Source organism: Denticeps clupeoides, chromosome 1 (genome assembly GCF_900700375.1).
Source record: "Denticeps clupeoides chromosome 1, fDenClu1.1, whole genome shotgun sequence".
In the NCBI taxonomy this organism is placed as follows: domain Eukaryota; kingdom Metazoa; phylum Chordata; class Actinopteri; order Clupeiformes; family Denticipitidae; genus Denticeps; species Denticeps clupeoides.
Genome location: NC_041707.1, coordinates 38365634 through 38385261, shown reverse-complemented (window position 1 = coordinate 38385261; position 19628 = coordinate 38365634). Strand labels below are relative to the sequence as shown.

At 38.7% G+C, this 19628-nt stretch overlaps 2 protein-coding genes across 6 annotated transcripts; one reads left to right on the top strand and one right to left on the bottom strand.

The window, feature by feature from the left end:
* Positions 1-870: 870 nt before the first annotated feature.
* LOC114799204 (ubiquitin carboxyl-terminal hydrolase 4-like) lies at positions 871-16928 on the bottom strand. 3 transcript variants are annotated; one of them, XR_003751199.1, is made up of 18 exons: positions 16793-16928; positions 16642-16696; positions 16398-16506; positions 14124-14224; positions 12801-12871; positions 12590-12715; positions 8771-8866; positions 8114-8242; positions 7874-8002; positions 7772-7794; positions 7640-7674; positions 7230-7348; positions 6683-6818; positions 6428-6546; positions 4536-4560; positions 4228-4417; positions 2312-2476; positions 2178-2214 (listed from the first exon to the last, which is right to left on the bottom strand). XR_003751199.1 is itself a non-coding variant. In XM_028995638.1 (17 exons), exons 6-17 carry the CDS (start codon positions 12698-12700, stop codon positions 2135-2137), a joined length of 1167 nt encoding a protein of 388 aa, XP_028851471.1. In that variant the 5' UTR covers positions 12701-12715; positions 12797-12871; positions 14124-14224; positions 16398-16506; positions 16642-16696; positions 16793-16926; the 3' UTR covers positions 871-2134. The 3 variants fall into 3 exon arrangements, 2 of the variants coding, with proteins under 2 accessions (XP_028851471.1, XP_028851454.1); XM_028995638.1 differs by lacking the exon at positions 4228-4417 and having other exon boundaries at positions 871-2214; positions 12797-12871; positions 16793-16926; XM_028995621.1 differs by lacking the exon at positions 4228-4417 and having other exon boundaries at positions 872-2214; positions 16793-16926.
* A 630-nt stretch (positions 16929-17558) lies between these two features.
* LOC114799267 (E3 ubiquitin-protein ligase RNF19A-like) lies at positions 17559-19110 on the top strand. Of its 3 annotated transcripts, none has more exons than XM_028995768.1 (4): positions 17559-17675; positions 17962-18062; positions 18138-18311; positions 18461-19110. In XM_028995768.1, the coding sequence occupies exons 1-4, from the start codon at positions 17609-17611 to the stop codon at positions 18908-18910; spliced, it is 792 nt and encodes a 263-aa protein (XP_028851601.1). In that variant the 5' UTR covers positions 17559-17608; the 3' UTR covers positions 18911-19110. The 3 variants fall into 3 exon arrangements, with proteins under 3 accessions (XP_028851601.1, XP_028851620.1, XP_028851610.1); XM_028995787.1 differs by having other exon boundaries at positions 18435-18602; XM_028995777.1 differs by having other exon boundaries at positions 17571-17675; positions 17949-18062.
* The last annotated feature ends 518 nt before the right edge of the window (positions 19111-19628 follow it).

Below are 19628 nucleotides of genomic sequence, written 5' to 3'. Positions count from 1 at the left end.
CAGCCATCGTGACAGAATGACCCGACCAGATTTGGATGCAGCTGACACGTTGTTTGTCTTGGGTATTGAGCCTTTCTGAGATGTCACTGAGTTGTATTGATGTGTGAGGAGCAGTATTTCTATACGTTTGTTTACTTTGAACGTGTTACAGAAATAGAAGAGCGAAATAAATACCATTAGAGGGGTTATAGGGGTGGTAGTAGCCTAGTGGGTAAGACACTCACCTACAAACCAGGTTCAAACCCCACTTACTACCACTGTGTCCCTGAGCAAGACACTTAACCCTGAGTATCCCCAGGGGGACTGTCTCAGTAAGTCGCTCTGGATAAGGGCATCTGATAAATGTATGACAATTTTATTGCAGAATTTGTTGTACAGTTTATTTATGGAAAATAATTGATTTTTCTTATTAAAAAAATGATACAAATGTTAAAACAGGCATTTAAGGGGTTAAAATCCCAAAAAATATAGAATGTTTCATACTTTTGTAAAGGGCTGAAGTTGATTAAGTCATTATGAAAAAAGTGGAAAATATTTATTTTAAGAAAGCTTTGGAATTTTCATGTGGAGAGAGTCACTTCCAGGCACAGAGAAATTCAGATTAGTAAACATTACTCACTGGCAAACACCAGATCTTTCTTCTATTATTAAGAGCTAAGGGCAGAATGGATGCCAAGGTAATCCAATATCACCTCTCATCTCACAATGAAGACTGAAGCTAGCTGATTTTATCTTGCTAGCTACAGTAAACCAAACAGTATACGTTTTAAACAAAATGGCAGTATTGTTGCGCATTTACTGTACATTATTAGCAATGACTAAGGATGTTTAAGGATTTTTAAAACCAATTGCTGTATATATTCTCTGACTTCATTGCCACAACCATTTTTACTTCCACACCGACTCAGATGTATAAAAAATGCATTTAATTAACAATGCAGACTACAGACATGGCAAAACCAAACTTTCATAAAATGTAATTACTTGTCACATAAGGAGGAACTTCATATACGTAAGTACATCACACTATTAGAAGCAAAAAAGCTCTGCTCTGCTGACTCACAGTGCTACATTACAAACGTTCAAAAGTTTAAATGCATTTAACAGTGTCACATTTCAGAAAAAACATCAGGTGTCATGCTAGTTCATTTCTTAAGATTTATCAGATGCTTGTGAATGTAAATATTATATTCAATTTTTTTTGTAGACATCTTATCAGTATATATAGCAGTACATTTCTAAAATGTTAATTGCAAAATTCCATATATAAATAAGTCTTTCAAAATACCCCAAAAATTATTAATTAAAAACTGAATTTGGTGTTAACATGTCATTTAACACAATAATAAAAATAACAACACAATTTAAAAAATGTATCCACATTTTCATGAATGAAATAAGTATTTGATCCCTTTGCAAGGTGTGCTTTAGTACTTGATGGCAAAATTTTTGTTGGCAATTCTTTGTTGTCTTCCAGATCCTCTCCAACTTGAACCTTCAGCTCCTGCCACAGATTTTCAATGGGATTGAGGTCTGGAGACTGACTAGGCCACTCCAAGTCTTTAATATGCTTCTTCTTGAGCCAGTCCTTTGTTGCCTTGGCTGTGTGTTTTGCATCATTGTCATGCTGGAATACCCACTCATGATCGATTTTCAAAGCCCTGGTTGAGGGAAGGAGGTTCTCACCCAATATTTTGATGGGACATGGCCTCATCCATCCTCCCTTTAATGTGGTGCACTCCACAAGGGATAGCGAATGTTATTTTATGGTTCCTCCATTTGTGAATAGTCTCACCAACTGTTGTTACCGTCTAACCCAGCTCTAACTAAGCTCTATATGTGGTCTTTTCCATGGTGCAGAGTTTGGAATCTGGATAGATTGATTGCCTACATGTAACAAGTTAAGAAGTTCCCAATGTCAGCTCTGGGAGCCAGAAATCTTGCTGATTGATAGGGGATCTATCATAAAAATGATTAATTAATTAATTTATAACTTTTTAAAAATGCATTATTTTCTTGTGTTTTTTTTTGAGTGGACAATGGTAGTGGACATTTTTTGTTAACGGTCAAACTTACAAAAATCAAGCAGGGGTTCCAATTTTCTCCCACTGACTGAACAATGTTATACATACATTTATTTAGAACATGATTTTAATATGTGACCACATCTTTTTTTCTTTTTCTTCTGCACGGCCACAGGGTTTTTATCAAGCTCTGTAAAATGCATAAGAAAAGGAAGAAAACCACATATGAATCATCTGATGAAAAAGCTGAAGCAGTTTAAAATGTGTTAGAAACATGGTCATCTTACCAAGGCATTTTTTTTTCAGTTGACTGGTTCCTGGATCTATTTCAGGGTTTTCCTCAACATTGATGTTAAAATCAGTGTCAGTGGAAAAATGACTCCTTTTCCGACGATGCCTTTTTGCTTGATTGACATCAAAATCTCCAGCTACGCAGCCACAGAAAGCCATTGCTAGAGGTGTAAAAGCATCACAAGATGAGATGTGTTCCTCACAGGAACAGGATTACAAGATTACTGTTCAAATTAACAGGAAAATGTTGGAAGTTGTACACCGCTCAAAATGTGAACCAATTGTGAACCAATTCACAATGTAGACACATAACGTAGGCACTCCAGATAGCATCATGTTCACAGTGGTATCTCCCAAAACACTTCTGAACACAGAAGTGTTCATGTATGAATAGAATGCCAATGCCAATTCAACTGTTCACTCATCACTGCCAATTAAGCTACACACTGCTGGGCTGTCGGCACAGGTTTCCACATAACAGAAAACACTGCACATTATTTATAAGTGACCACTCTGAATGTTAACATTGTCTGTAAAACTGACTCCATTCAGTGTTAAATAACAGGTGTTATAATTTCCAGGTAACAAGCTGTAAGAATGGACATCACGGGAGCCTGCTTTTGCCTTGCATAACAGATGGCAGGGGGAAGTGTGACATTCCTGTGTCGATGGTTGTGCGTGAACATTCGACACCTCTGTTTTACATGTCTTTTGTCAGACGGTTACGTGTGAAGTATCAGCCGACAGGACCACCCACCCTCTTTGTCTTCCCCGAATGGGAGGCACCGGGGCGTGACATCAGAAACAACAGGTTCTGATTGGTCAGTGACAACTTCCTGTAGGCCAGTGACAATTTCCTGTAGGCCAGGGGTATAAAAGTCTGCTCACATGTGGAAAAAGGACCTCAGAGCTTTCTTGCTCAGGGGGTTTTCCATCGGAAGCTGGAAGGCTTCTGAGCCTTTCTCTCCCCCTCTCTTTCTCTTCTCCCTCTTTACTCTTTCTTCTCATTTTTATTTTCTCTGTAACCTTGGTACCTTTTTACATTCAATATTCACATGTAACTACAATAATTATTTACCGGTGTTAATAAATTAGAAACTGTTCATTTTTAACCTCTATTGTGCCATGCCTCTTTCTGCCAGGTAATATCAAATTGGAGTGGTTGAATACAGTGCTTTGTGTGGTGGGAGAAAGAGTTTTTTCTACACACTCTATTCTCTTCTCCCACACCACATGGTCTTCATTGTTTTTACAAAGCCCATATGAACCCAAGAAAAAAACCCAACACAAACAAATCCGAAACACTGAAAAAAAAATTAGGCCAATTTTTGCACTATTACTAATATGGTTGGGATCATGTGTACTTTTTCCTCACTCATGTCAAGGCATTTGCTTATTCATGAGGATGGTGGCACTGTTATGGCATTAAGTATGCCTGTTTTTTGCCCTGATTTCCGGGTAAAGAACAGTGCTTTCTCTGCAGTTATTGAGGGAAGCGCTAACTCCACAGAGCACCGAGTGTATACTGCGTTCAGTCTGAGGTCTGCTTTAATCAAGTTTTTGCTTGCACCATCAAAACATTCTCTTTCAGTCATGTTTAAAAGTCTTTCAGACAAAAGAAATGCATTTTTGCCCATAGTTAGCCAAAAACTATTTTTTGTGGATATCCCTATTTTTATGACACCAAACAACCACGTGGTAGTAGCCTAGTGGGTAACATACTCGCCTGTGAACCAGAAGATCCAGGTTCAAACCCCACTTACTACCATTGTGTCCCTGAGCAAGACACTTAACCCTGTCACTACTGATTGTAAGTTTCTCTGGATCTGATAAATGCTGTAAATGTAAAGGGCATCTGATAAATGCTGTAAATGTAAAGCACGTTTTGAGAAGATTTACTGGGTGAACCTACCACTGCAACATGGTGAATGCAGAGTCTAGTAATTCCAGGGCATTACAGCCCTACTATAAATGTATCAGTTGTATTCCTCCAGTCTCCTCTTTTTTTCTCTTTTCTGCTCCAGTTGGATAAGTCTTTTTTGAGACATTGCCTGAACAACTTGTCTTTGACGTGTAGTTGCACAAAAACACATTTTTTGGTTCTGTGTGTTAGCATTGTATTTACATTAGTCAGTGTCATTAATTAGGAGTGATTTTTCTTTTTTATGAGATAATTTTGTTTTTCTGAGGAATTTATTAAACAACAGTCAGTCTGCTTACCATTCATGCATTGTGACAGTTTCCCCTACACAAAAAAAGTAAAAGTAAAAATGAGCAAAATATGTAATAGAAAATATTGCCTAAAATGTTAAAAGTGAATGTATGGATTTCCCCCTGTTCTATCTTGACCTGCACTAATTGCAAAGAGTATTTTGTATACGTTTGTACTATTTCTTTATTTCAGTGGATATCTTTATTTCAGTAGATATAGTTATTTATAAACAGCACAAACAAATCCCACAACTTGTACAATAACACTTATACACACCCTTGCACATTGTTGTTGTTTGTTGTTGTTTATCTACTCTGTACTTGAGAGACACCATCTACCTGAATCAAATTCCTTTTATGTGCTTGCACTTACTTGGCCAATAAATACGATTCTGATTCTGATTTCTCATACATACAGTGTAGAAAATAAGTGTTTGTTACACTGCCGAAGTTACAAAGAACGGAGAGAGCTGTACATTTCATCATAGGTACACCTCAACTGTGACATTCAGAAAATGACAATTAATGGATAAATAATTAAATAAACATTCAGCATTTTATAGCATGAAATAAATATTAAATCACCTACCAACCAGTAAGAATAACAGAGTTTGTCTTTAAGAATCCCTCCTATCCTCCACTCATTACCTGCATTAATTGAGCTTGTTTGAACTCGTTACCTGTATAAATGATACCTTTCCACACAATCTCGCAATCAAACTCAAACCTCTCCACTATAAGACCAAAGAGCTGTCTCAGTACATTAGGGACAAAACTGCAGATCTGCAAAATGCTGGGATGGGCTACAGGACAATAGGTAAATAGCTTGGAGAAAATGGAAAAAACTCAAGATGACTCAAGATCTCCCCTGGACTGGATTTCATACAAGATCATAAGAATGGTGAGGGATCAGCCCAGAGCTACATGGGAGGACCTGGTCACTGACCTGGTCGCCACCTGCCGTGCCTGCACATCGCGTTGAAAACACAGCCGGCAGACGAAGATCATGTTCTCCTCACCTCCCAACGGCAACTTGCAGTTCAACCCTTCAATTCCAGCAATGTCACGCCGTGTTGAAGCACCCAATTGCACCACTCAGTACAGAGCACACGTTTCTAGTCTGCAAATGCACCCACTGTCCCCAACACTGGCAAAATATCATGCTCTGTGGCTGCTTTTCTGCCAAGGGGACAGGACAACTGCGCTATATTGAGGAGAGGGTGGATGGGGTCATGTACCGGGAGATTTCGGCCAACAACCTCCTTGCCCTATAAAGCGCATTGAATATGGTTGATGGCTGCTTCTTCCAGCATGACCCAAAACACACAGTTGGAGTGGCTCCGTAAAATGCATTTCAAAGTCCTGAACCGGTCTAGCTAGTCTCCAGACCTAAACCCAATAGAAAATCAGTGGAAGTGATGAAACTCTATATATTCTAACGATAGCCTTGAAACCTGCATGGTCTGGATCTGTATTGAGGAGTGGGCCAAAATTCCTGATGCAGTGTGTCCAAACCTGGTCAAGAACTACAGGAAACAACTGACCTCTGAAATTGTTTCTGTATCAAATATAGAGTTCTGTTTTTCTAATGTATTAAATTCTTATTTTGTTCAATTAAATCCAAATAAAAAACCATACCAAGTGATTTCCTGGACTTTTACTTTTTTCAGAATCTGTCTCTCACAGTTGAGGTGCAAATTAAATATCTCTCCTGTTTTTGTAAGTGGGAAAACTCATTGTCAGTGAATAAGGTACTTTTTTCCCCACTGTACGATAATAAAATAGAAAACAAGTGTATAGTAATGCCAGTCATATTGCTACTAATGAATACTTATGTGAACAACTGCAGTGTTTAGTATATTCAATGAGAATTTAAAACGGTGTGTTATAATGTGTCTAACCTTTTGTTTACTTCTGAGTTCTGACTTAACTTGCACATCAGAGGGTGACAGCAGTTCATTTTTTGTTGTCATGTCCTGTGAAGGTCTGGTGCATTGCATGGATGCTGACCCAGCCTGTTCTGCACCTCAGACATAAAACAATTAATTGGTTGATAAGTACACTGTCAAAATCTTGGCAATGATCTCCACCCAGCAGTGAAGGTGCTTTGGAGGCAAAAAAAGGATTATACGAGAGCATTTGTCCGTGTTCACCACCTTCAAATTTGTTTTCTTTTTGCAGGTTGACTTGCTGTGGCTTTTGCAGTGGACCTGTTGTTGCTTTCATTTGCACCAGCGTTGGTGATGTTGATCCATAATTGCTTCTGCTTCCTTTGTACACAGATGGATTTCCCTGTAGATGCATTTCAGCAATATTTAATCATGCCATTAAGACACATTATTAATCATAAAAAATAGGAAGGATGTCAGGATCTTGGTGTTACTCACTTGAAAATTACTGATTTATAATAATAAAAAGAAGGCAACAAGTGGTAATATTGCTAACTTGCCTGTAAAAGGACCAAAGATTGTTCTGCCTCCACATACAGAGTGAATGATAAGACATGCAAAATCAATTACAAAGAAAAAATAATCTTGGGGTTCTCCTCAACCACCATTAAATGCCACCTCCACACAAACAATTTATTAAAGTGAAAATGAAGTGATTGTCATTGTGATACACCATCACCCTTAGTGAGCAATAAGCAGCCATGAAAGGCACCCAGGGAGCAGTGTGTCAGAGAGAAAGTCAGAGTGTTCTAACCTTTTGTTTTCTACTGGGTTGTGTTCTAAACGTCTTGTTTTTTACCGTCTTCTCCTTGTGACTACCAATCTGTGAAGCCATGGGAGCTTGCAGGGATGCTGAACCAGCCAGCTCTTTACCTGACATATAAAACTATTTAATTAATAGAAAAAGATATATATTCCTATAAATAATATATTGTAATGCACCCATTGTATGCACTTGGCTGTGGAAAGGGGCAAAATTTGCACCCTGACTGGTATGCAGGCCCATACACAACAGACTGTAATCCCTTGTCTGTTCTAACTCCTGTCTACACCTGTCTGAACCTCCTTTCCATTTCAACTTTTGTTTTGATAGCTTTAGGTGCCAGTAGTAAGATCATGTGATTTGACATGCAATAATCGTGCATGCAACACTTAAATACTTGCCTTTGTGGTACATGAGAATGTAGGCGGTCTGTGAGCTGTAGATTATAAAAGACAGTTTAAAAATAGTTATGATACATTTTTTTAACCCTGTACATATCATTCAGTAAGTTCTGAGAATACTAAAAAATTCACCTCTTTAGCTTTTTTCCTGGAACCTGCAGTAAAATAAAATATGGTTATGTTGGGTATATTAAAACATATCCATCGTGAAAGTGAAGGTGAAGATGAAGAAACCTTTTCAACATGTTCATCATTGAAGCAGTACCAATCGTCTTTGTCTGGTGGTTTGATTAAAGCAGTGTAGTGTCCATTTCTGCAACCACCTTTGTGGTTTATAACACAGTACAGGTTGTACTCATAGGTCTGTGGGAAAACATACAGTAATTTAGTATTCATTTGTATTTTATTGTTAAAAAAACCTTGTGTATACAGGTCATAGGTAATACAGTAGGTCATAGCTTCTGAATAACCTACTTCAGTTTTGAGACTGCTGGGTATGTCTATTTGACAACTGTTTTTCATGTAGGCCATTTGTGTACTGTCATAGATGAACCTCTTGAGATGCAGGATCAGAACTGTTGGATTTTTCTGCATTTTGTAAACCTGGAAAATTTCAATTAAATTAAATACATCTAAACATGCAATTCTCAAAAAGGTGGAATAAAAGACAAGTGTATGCAGTTGAAATATCAGAGGCACAGGATAGTCCATGAACCAAATAACAAGTAAGATAATGAAAACTGAATCCCGAACCGCCAACAACCACTTCACTTTCACTTTGAGAACATTTGTTGGGTCTATCCAAATTTTTATATCTGATTCAACCTCTCTGTGCAGTGTTGGTGTCCTCCAGGACCAGAGTTGTACAGCCCTGTTCTACGGTCTAGCTGTAGTCTTACAGACACAGCTAAATGTGATGAAACCAACCCCTCACTTGGCTCCACATTGGGCACTTCCATGCCCAAAAGTACAGCCGAAAGCAACGTGTAAACCTAAACCTGCCCTTATCAAACATTGTGTGGTCTAATGAAATTGTGAAATTTGTGGATTAGCTCTGGGATGTACATTTAGACTCTAACTACACTGAACTTCTGTTACTGGCCTTTGAGTCAAATACAAATATATACTCACAGTTTGATTATAGGATTTGTCCTTACAGTGATCACAATATAGCCAGTCTTCCTTCTTTAATAGTGTGGGCTTGAAGTAGGCCTTAAAACCATTGGTCTGAAAGTACAAAAGAGTTCCAGTCTTATTTTTGCTGAGAGGTAGGAACATATTCCTATCATATGTACACAATACATTGGTGGCCTAGTGGTTAAGGAAACGGCCCCGTAATCAGAAGTTTGCCGGTTCGAATCCTGTTCTCCCGAGGTGCCACTAAACAAAGCATCCCCACACACTGCTCCCTGGGTGCCTGTCATGGCTGCCCACTGCTCAGAGGACACATTTTCGTTGTGTGCACATGTGCTGCGCTGCAGTGTATCACAACGACAATCACTTCACTTTCACTTTTTCACTTTCAATACATAATACTAAACAACAGAACAAAAGTAGGTCCAGAGCATGTGAGCAGAATCGAACACAAGTTCAAACAGGTAAAAAATGTTTGTTATGAATGAAACTGCTATCCATGGTTCAAATGCTGTTCATGCAATTTAAGCAAATTTGATGATGTACAGTTGCTAGAAAAAATCAACAGTTTGTACTTGCACAGATTTATGTAATTATTGTAAATAAAGCATCACCTAATCTTAACAATTATAGGCAAACACACAGACAGTGGCATTTAATGTAATTATAAAGCACATTAGTAATTATTCATGGAATCTGATAAAAGTAAGTAAATTTAGCAGCAGCAGCCTCGATTGTTCATGATCACGGTCTGTACTTCCAGGCCCCAAGTACCAGCCCTGGACCACCCTGTCCCTTTGCCATCAAATTGGTTGCCAATGCCAGTTCCTGCTTCACAAAAATCTCCAGGGTCATCATGATGTCTGATTCTGAACACCAATCTTTTGGTCCCAGCAGCAGATCCAGTGTTGACCAGATGCAGACTGGATGCATTGACTCCAATGCCCTCCCAGCCAACAAGTTCAAGTTGGGCCCATATGGGTTGTAGATGGGCTGGTCAAGGTCTGCCCAAATGGTTCAAAGTTAATTTTGTCCTAGGATTCACATGGGCCCTAGCTTAAACCTACATCGGCCTTGTAGACAAAAAGGTTTATAGCAGTGTAGAGTTCAAGTTCAGAAAAAAATTATTAAATCAATTTTTAAATTGAACAAATGTTCAATCAAAAAGTTGCACACCTTTCTTGTGCTAGTTTAAGCCAGATTTATTAATTAAGCTAAACCCATATGGGGCGCAAGAGTCGTCCCTGATTTACCCAGCATCATGAAAAAGACTCGGACCAATACGCACTTTACTGTTTTTTCACTTTTAAAATTAAAGTTGTGTGTTGGTGTTGGTTCGATAAATTCATTTGTCAAAAGCAATGACCTGTTCACCTAAAACAATAATTCTTATTCTTTTATGAACCGGAACCCTAAAACTAAGATAAGTAGGTAGTATTACTAGTTCAGGTCCAAAGGACAAAACTGATAAACAAGCTTGACCACTTACAACAGAAAAGCCAGTGTGGTCCATGTTTGTCAAAGTGTTACATGACAGTGGGTAAATCGGGGCAACTTTTGCTCCCCACATGTGGCTTGCCATGGTGACATGGGGCCACCATAGAACCCCCGGACCAAATTATGGGACTCAGTTGGGCAGAACACACATCACCAACCCATATGGCCCCCACATAAATGTGTCACCTTGCAAGGCGGGTCTCTGATTTGGCAGCTCATGACCATGATGAGAATTATGGACAGATGGTCTGCTCTGTCTGCTGGATTCCTATATGACAGTACATAATGCCACTGCTGGGGGATTGCTATGGTGGAGCCAGAAAAATGTATGAAAGCGCCTCAAGTTAATGGTAATGTAGCTTAACACTACTTGGTCCAGAAGTACTCCTTTGCATGTTGCTGACAATAATGGAGGCCACTGCTGTCATCAATCCAAACTTTGACCTTTCCCATCATTAGAGAGCAGTGAATCCCAATTCAGATCATTCCCAATTCAGAAGTGTTGCAAATCCTTTTCAATTGCGTCTCAAAAATGGAGAGGTACATTACATTGGGAACCTAAACAGGATAAATATAGCTCAAAGTCTCAAACTTAGCGTAGGTCGTTGTCTTATTTCATTGTAAAGTTTTGTTATCTAATTAGATTTTTTTCAAAGACATCTGCCACAGTAGCCACTTTAAAATCTGATATGTGTCGCTTTACATTTTCTCTGGAAGCGTAAATTAGAATTTTTCCATTGTTTATGTAAGCTCCATTTAGTATTCCTGTATCTTCGGTTTCATAGTTAAGTTCAGATAGGTGTTCAGATAGGCACTTTTGATCAAGTCCCGCCTAGATATTTCTTCACATTCTCCATGATTTAGTATGCCTCTAGTTTCTTGTATTTACGTTTTTAGCTTTTTTATTTGTTCCTTAACATCATCCAGTTTGTATGTAGTTGTGTCCTTACTGTCTACGTTGACCATCACACATGCTACAATTCAATGCTGTTCATGTAGTGCTGTACATGGATTATGTAGGCAGGTTCACAATACAGACAAAATTACCATTAACACACACTAAATGTGATCGGTTTCGTTAACTCTATCCTTGTGATGTTTTGAAAGGTACTAATCATTCAATTCAATTTTATTTTATATCGCAGTCTTTATCCCTTTCATCCCCCTTTTTTTCTCATGCATCTTGCGACCGGAACTATGAACTATGTAAACATAGCAGCTAATGTCTATTTTTTGCAATGTTTTATTTAAAAAATAAAATTGGGTCATTCAATCTATGAGTTTTTCCCTTTGTGTCTAAAATTTGTGGATTTCAGCAAAGGACAATGAAAACCTTAGTACAATGCAGCAAATTCTCTTAATACCTGGTAAGTGCACTCTCCTACCTCACTCACGATGGTGCATTACTAGTGAATGACATTACTCTATGAATGACAGTGACAGTTTGCAAGCAGCTTGGTATTCAGTGAGAATAACTTTGGCTGTGCATCAACAACATCTGTCATTGTTACACCAAAGAATGAATGAGAGAGAAATATGTGTTTGGCAAACTGAGATCTTTAATGAGCTCCAAAGAAACAAAACAGAAGCTAAACTAGTCGGAGACAAACAAGAAGCAATGAAACTACCATACATCACATTGGGGCAGTTTATATACAAGTGTGCAGGTACTATGGAGAGCCAAAAATGAAATAGATAAATATCTATTTAATCCGGTGCAATGTGGTGCAATGTTGATCGGGTGGCAGACCGAGGCAGGAGCTTTGGCGTTCTGATACCCAGACAAGGAAACTGGCTATTGGGACATGGAACGTCACTTCTCTGGCAGGGAAGGAGCTGGAGCTTGTGGAAGAGTTTGAGCGGAACTAGATATAGTCGGACTCACCTCAACACATAGCATTGGCTCTGGAGCCCAAGTCCTTGAGAGAGGTTGGACACTCTCCTTTGCTGGAGTTGCTCCGGGTGAGAGGCGGAGGGCTGGGGTTGGCTTTTTGTTAGCCCCAAGACTCTCAGCCTGTTTGTAGGGGTTTACCACGGGGGGATGAGAGGGTAGCTTCCCTGCCCCTTCAGGTTGGGGAATGGGTCCTGACTGTTGTTTGCGCTTATGCGCCAAATAGCAGCTCAGAGTATATATTTCTGCATTTTAAATAATTAATGACACATTTTATTATTTAATTACTATTTGTGTGTCCATTTTTTTATTTTGGCACTCCATAGAAAACTGCTGGAATGACAGGACATGGACAATCCAAGGACAATCTTTTTCTTGCAACGGCATGCCACTCATAGAAATATTTTCAAATGGGTTGATTTCCTTACCACATTGTAATTGTCCATTTTTTCTGCATCAATGGGAAGAGGAATGAAGACAAATGTCTCTTCATGGAATTCAGCGTGATCTTGTTTTAAACACTGAAATGTTTTTGTCATTGTTCCTTGAAAGACCTGCAGTATAAAAGCATAGGTGAATACATGGATACATAGATACATGGTTCGTTTATTATTGATTTGTATTATGTGACTCACAGACCATTAAAGCATCAGAGTCAACTTCATTAATGATCTTCAGAAAGCATTCCACTGCATCTTGCTGTTGATTAACTACAGACAACAAGAAAGACTTCTATTCTTGGTATATTCAAAACTGGTTTACTGGCAACACTGGTTTTTGTGTTATTTCAAATTATTTCAAATTATTTCAAGAATTTCTTCTTAAGTTTCTAATACTGATGCTTTATGTCATGATCCGGCCTGGCAGGAGCTACTCTTGGTTTGGACCAGAGTTTTATGTTGGTCTGGCTGGTTTATTATGTTTCCTAATTGTGTTCAGCTGTGTATGATTGTATAAAGCTGCCCTGTTTGTGTCTAATGCTAGCTGTGGTCACAAAGTGGCCGGTGCTAGTCGTGGACACCAGAGGTTAGGGGTGCTATCAGGCTGAACTGGGTCTCCAGAAGCAGCAGACAGGTACCGGATGGCCAAGCGGGGTGCAGCAGTGGCAGTTGCCGAGGCAAAATCTCGGGCGTGGGAGGAGTCTGACGCCTCAGGAGAGAAAGGCAGCAACTTGCTCACACTGGGGCTATAGTCGAGCGGTGGAAGGAATATTTTGAAGAGCTTTTCAACCCTACCGACGCGCATTCTGAGGAGGAACCAGGGCTGGGATACCTGGTAATGGACTGTCCAGTCTCAGGGGCAGAAGTTGCTGAGGAAGTTAAACAACTACATCCATCCTGGGTATCTCATGACTATGGATGTTGAAGGGCTGTCATGGTTTACATGTCTCTGCAAAATTTCGTGGACAGTTCCGGTGGAGTGGCAGACTGGGGTCTGCCACTCCAGTGGGAACCAGAGGGTGTGTTCCAACTAAAGGGTACTAGAGAGGAGGGTCCGGTCGATAGTTGAATCTTAGATTGAGGTGGATAGAGGAGATTGTGGTTTTCGTCCTGGCCGTGAAACTGTGGACCAGCTCTTTACCCTTGCTAGGGACACCCTATGGGGGCACTCCATGAGTATGGGCCATTCAGTCTCTGTATCAGAGGGACATAGCTGGCAGTAAGTGACATGTTCCCAATGAGGGTTAGATGCCAGGGGTGCCCTTTGTCACCTGTTCTGTTCATAACCTATATGGACAGAATTTCTAGGCGCAGCCATGGTGTGGAGGGTGTAGAGTTTGATGGTAGGAGAATCTCGTCTCTGCTTTTTGCGGATTATGTGGTACTCCTAGCTTCATCAGGCTCTGACCTTCAGCTGGGTAGGTTCGCAATTAGATAAGAATTCAGCCAAGGAGAGATATTATCAAATATTGTTTGCATAAAATGAAGGGGGGAAAGCAACCTGCCACAAAAATAGACTTACCTGTGAGAAGGCTTTGTGTTATTCCTATTGTTGAGATGCTTTTTTTGTTTTTGCTGAGGTTTTGAAATAATTCCTTTAGTTGAAACATAAGATCTGTTGAACTGTAGAAAGTTCTATAGTTATTTAAAGGTATTTGATAAAAACACTGTTTAAATATAGTATAGAATCAGTTTGTGAACTGCACAGCAAGGGACAGTGGTGGCCTAGCGGTTAAGGAAGCGGCCCCGTAATCAGAAGGTTGCCGGTTCGAATCCCGATCCGCCACTGAGCAAACCTCCGTCCCCACTCACTGCTCCCCGGGCGCCTGTCATGGCTGCCCACTGCTCACTCAGGGTGATGGGTTAAATGCAGAGGACAAATTTCACTGTGTGCATCGTGTACTGTGCTGCCGTGTATCACATGTGACAATCACTTCACTTTCACATGAATATGTTACAGTGACTTTCATTGCCATTTGGACTACTCATGTGCCCCCAATCTGGTGTGAGTTGAAATCATTGTTAACCTAAAAAGTTATCACAGCAAGCACAGCTCACGATGATACAATGAAATGTGTCCTCTGCTTTTAACCCATCACACCTAGTGAGCAGTGATTTAGACACCATCATGAAAAACACCCAGAACAACAGAGATCTCACTGGCTTTTCTCTTTTTATGTTAAATTTGTGTCTTTTGCAGCTTTCTTTTACTTGTAGAGTTTAAGGAAACTAAATCTGAATTAACTCTTGTTGAATAAATTCTATATTTTCTACGTAGTTTACAGCAAAACTATCAGGTCTTCATTTAATACTTTTGAGAGTTTGTACTCTCAATCCATTTCAGAGTTACATTTGTATACCAAATTAATATCTAGTTCCAGGCACAAAATAAAAGAGCTTTGTAGTAACACAATACCTTTGAGTAAAGCATTAATAAATCAAGTTAATGTTACTGTTGAAATTACGTTGACATTACACCAAAAATGGCCATATTCAATTTTCCATATTCTGAACACGTGGGACTGATTAAGTAAATACAAAGGATTATTTTTCTCAGTGTACACAGCAAAATTGCCAGCGATAAACACTGCACAGTGTTTGGATAATCCACACCAAAATCAGAGTTAATGGTGGAGGGGCGGGTAAATTAGGGGCGACTCTAGCTCCCCATCTGGGTTCTGGGGTTCATATTAAGATGGGGCTGATATGGACCACCTGTCTGGTACCTGTGTACCACCCATATGGGTTTGCTAACTGGGGAGGGGCGGAGTCACTGTAATTTAACACTAATTAGTGACATTTTTACAGACTTTACACTGAAAGTGTTAAATTTTATACTGTGCATGAGTCAGACCCTCATCTTTGTTTCAGATCAAATAAATTATACAATGAATTACCAACTAAACTAGATTTTAAAATAAATCTATTATACACCAAAATTATGAATTTGCATTTATAGATATAGCAATCTAAAATGTGAACATTAATCTCACTTGAAAATCTCTTTTGAACAATCAACCAAATGAAAACAATGTTAATGCTGAATTGTCCTGCAATACACGTTTTGACCAAAAGATGTCCCTGGAATAATCTGGTAGATTCAAATGAACCCATTGTTACCAAAAGCCTCCAGCAGAATGATTAATCTCACCAACAGTCCTGTTCACTACAAACAGCTGCAGTAGTAAGAAATGCTGTGGTGAAAGGTGGGTACTGCAGAGAAGTATTGCACACAGAAAAATAAACACTATTGGTGGAAATGGGTGGTAGGAGCCTAGTGGGTAACACACTCACCTATGAACCAGAAGACCCAGGTTCAAACCCCACTTACTACCATTGTGTCCCTGAGCAAGACACTTAACCCTAAGTTGCTCGGGGGGGCTGTCCCTGTAACTACTGATTGTAAGTTGCTCTGGATAAGGGCGTCTGGTAAATGCTGTAAATGTAAATGTAAATGTGAAATAACAGGAGCCATCTGATGTAGAGTTCAATATCTTCCCCATTAACCTGCAAGTTTAACCTGCCCATTTAATCAGTCAGTGTTGAATCTATTCTGAATTGTGTTCAGAGAGTTCAGTTAAAAAGCAGTGCAGAGAGCAATGTTCAACTTCAGCTTTATTAACTCTTTATTTACCCCAAACAGTGTTAAACCAATGATTCCCCTCTACCCTGGGATAAAACAGTAATAATGTAAACGCTGCTGCACCAGGACCAGTAATATAGATTTTCGTAAAACCCTTCTCAGCTTCAGGGGCACACATTAAAGAAGAATGTTAGAGGGACTTGTTGCTCTTACCTTTCTTCCTTTTTCACTGCATCTCGGAATTCGGCTGTCATGTAAAGTGCCTGCAGCACTGAGTTTAAACAGCACGTCAAGCCCTGGTTTCTCAAGCCAGTGTATCTGGCTGTAAAATGAAATCAGTATTGAGGACAAACTATGTACTTTAACATGGCATGAGATTCGTTCCTTTTTTTCCCTAAATGTTGACACGAATAGTAAACCTCTACCTTGAGGTATTAATTCTGGAAATTGTTCATACCTTCAGACACTTTCAAATGTTGCATTTTCTGATTGAGTTCTTCATCCATTCTTTTCTGTAGTTCAAAGTAAGCATAAGAAATTAACACACTGAGAGTATGTATTGGTATGAAATAACCTGTCTAAAGCAAAATCTAAGCGAGAGACCTTACCTCTGCTGATGCCTTGTTCAACGGGCTGAAATGTACAACCGAATCACCTGGAAGGCGGACATCAACCTGCTCTTGTCAACAGCTACATTCAAATGTCCGTAACACCCAACAGAATTCCAACAAAAATGCATTTTACTTTTACTTTCACTTCAAAAGAAAGATCGCAATAACCAAAGATCATGACAACGAGGACGTGGCTCAAACACTGACAAACACTCGGCCTTTCCTGCCATTGCTTAACTGTTTTAAATGGTTGCAACTTGCTGATCAGGAAGATACTAGACACAACCATACCGTAATGATGTCAAGCTATGAGTTTTCATTCTTTACTACAAAGAACCAATTATGCGGAACATTTTTATTAAAATGTTGGTGTTTAAACCGACTTGCAATGTATTTATTATTTATCACTCTAGAGGCTTATGTGTTATTTTTCTATAAACTACTGATCACATTTGAATAAAAACAAATCAAAATAAAATATCTGTAAATATGAAACTGGATTATCAACAGTTGTCGATGTTGGAAGACATTTAAAGCCTGCAGTTTAAATAGCAGCGCTGATTTTTATAGTTTAAAATTGTCTTCATTTTATGTATAATATATTTAATATCAATATAATTAATATATTAATATATTGCTGGCAAGAATATCTCGTAATTTACACTTGCAACTTGCGCTTTGAAGAATCATATGCATATGAGGATGCAAAACGTGGCGTGTCATAAATGTAAAATGAAAGTAAAGGCTAGCTCAGATTTAAAGGGAACTCCCTTCAGAGTGTTGCTGTCACTTCTTTGAAGTGTTTAAGTGAAAATGCAGCAGCTGTCCGGGGGATATTATGAACCTCCACTGAAATTTGTTAATCGGCCTGATGACATCAGTGAGTATACTTTTTTATTTTTTATCAATTTAACATAATTACACCTTGTCACTGAGAAAACGACTTGTCAGAAATTCGAAAAAAAAGTGTTAGTTTCATAACAGTTTTTCCTTAAAATAAATGCAAAGTGGGCTTCTAATAGTTTTTTATCATTATGGTAAGACTGATTTTGAAGCCTGATCTTAATTCAGAACGTAATAAAACTAAATGCGGTATAATTTTTACAATTCTTTTGCAGAATTAAATGGGCTTACATGTCAACCCAACTAAAAGTTTTCTTTTGTAGCATTGGATAATGATCCAGACACCATGAGGGTGGAGATGTCATGTGGTCATGCTGTCACATCAGAATCCCTGACTCAGTGGTGTCGCAGTGTACTAGAGCAGGTAATTTTCATCATATAAGCAGCTCTAAGTGAATTGAATATTGCTGTTATCTTTGTCACTTCTGAAAACACCCAGGGCCAGTACAAGTTCACATGTCCTGCAATAAAAGATAACACAACAGTCAAATGTAATGCAGCCTGGCCATATGAAGAAGTCCGAAGGGTTGCCCTTCTAACTGATGAAGAGCAGGTGAACTTTGAAGAAACGATTGCAAGAATTGCTGCTTCTGAGTACTTTGAGTATAAATCAGTAAGTCTTTTGTGTGAAGATGAAAATAATCAATTTAACAAACACTGGCATATTATAAAAAAAGCTATTTTCTACCAATATACAACAACATGATTTTTAATTATTTTTTTCATGGTTTTTTAGCTAGAATCAACGCAATTTTTCTCTAGTGTCCAGGTTGTCGGTCTTTTATTATGAGAAAAGACATGTCCAATATGTGTGTGCACTGCACCATCTGCTCGGCCGAGAAAGGGAAAACCTTCTACTTCTGCTGGCAGTGCCTTCGGAAATGGAAAGGACCCGCCCCTCGCAGTGACCACTGCAACAACGAGGGTTGCATAAATCCGGATGTCCAGAGGCTGAAAAATTGTATTAGTGTAACTCTCACTCAGGTTGAAAATGTTGTCTGCCCCTCAATGCGTGCCTGTCCAACATGTGGCCGCTTGGTAGAGCACAGTGGACAAGCTTGCAAAAACATGCGGTGCATGAGGTGTCAGGTGGAGTTCTGCTTTATTTGCTTGAAAACAAAAAGTGTTTGTTCAAAAACCAGCTGGCCGTACAAAGCCTGTCCTGGTGGTGTAGCTCCTCCCCAGGAAGCAATTCCTGTGTGGAAAAAATAACAATTCATTAAAATTGAGTAATGACACATTATTTGTCTGTTTTAGCTTATTTGTCTGATTTACATAAGTCTTGGTTTTAAACACTATGGACTACACACTAGGAACACTGCTACACAGCTAAATACAGTTTAAAGTCATGCATTCCATAATTCTAGATCTTATCAAACAACTTATTTCCATTCAATTTTTTTTTTCTGAAAGCACATATTCTGAGAAGTATAAGTTGTTCTTCAAATAATGCTATTTTTGAGTATTGTTTATACTGTATCAAAATATTAATATATTCATGTTTTGTTGGAAATGCATTGTATAAATAAAATTGTTTGATGTGGATGAACATATTATTGTTTTGTGATCCCTGACTCCACTTGTTTATTCTTCTTCCTGAATTTTTTTTTTTAAAGAGAATTTTCTCTCAGATTTTTCAATTGATCACAGCTGCTGATATTTCACATATGACTCAATATACCACATTTTTGTGACATGAACATTTTGTTTCTTTTGTCTTTTTGACATGCTTGCTTCCCGATTGAGGTTAATCTAGGTTTAACGCCTTCCACTAGTTCATTCTGATCCTGCTTAAAAAAATGGTTAGATTGAACACCCACAGTGAAAAAAATGGCTATGAAATTAACAGTAAAGTGCTAAAAAATGTAAATAGAAAAACAATCAAGTAGTGTTTTATTTACACTAATATTGTACAGAAGAAAACTGTATA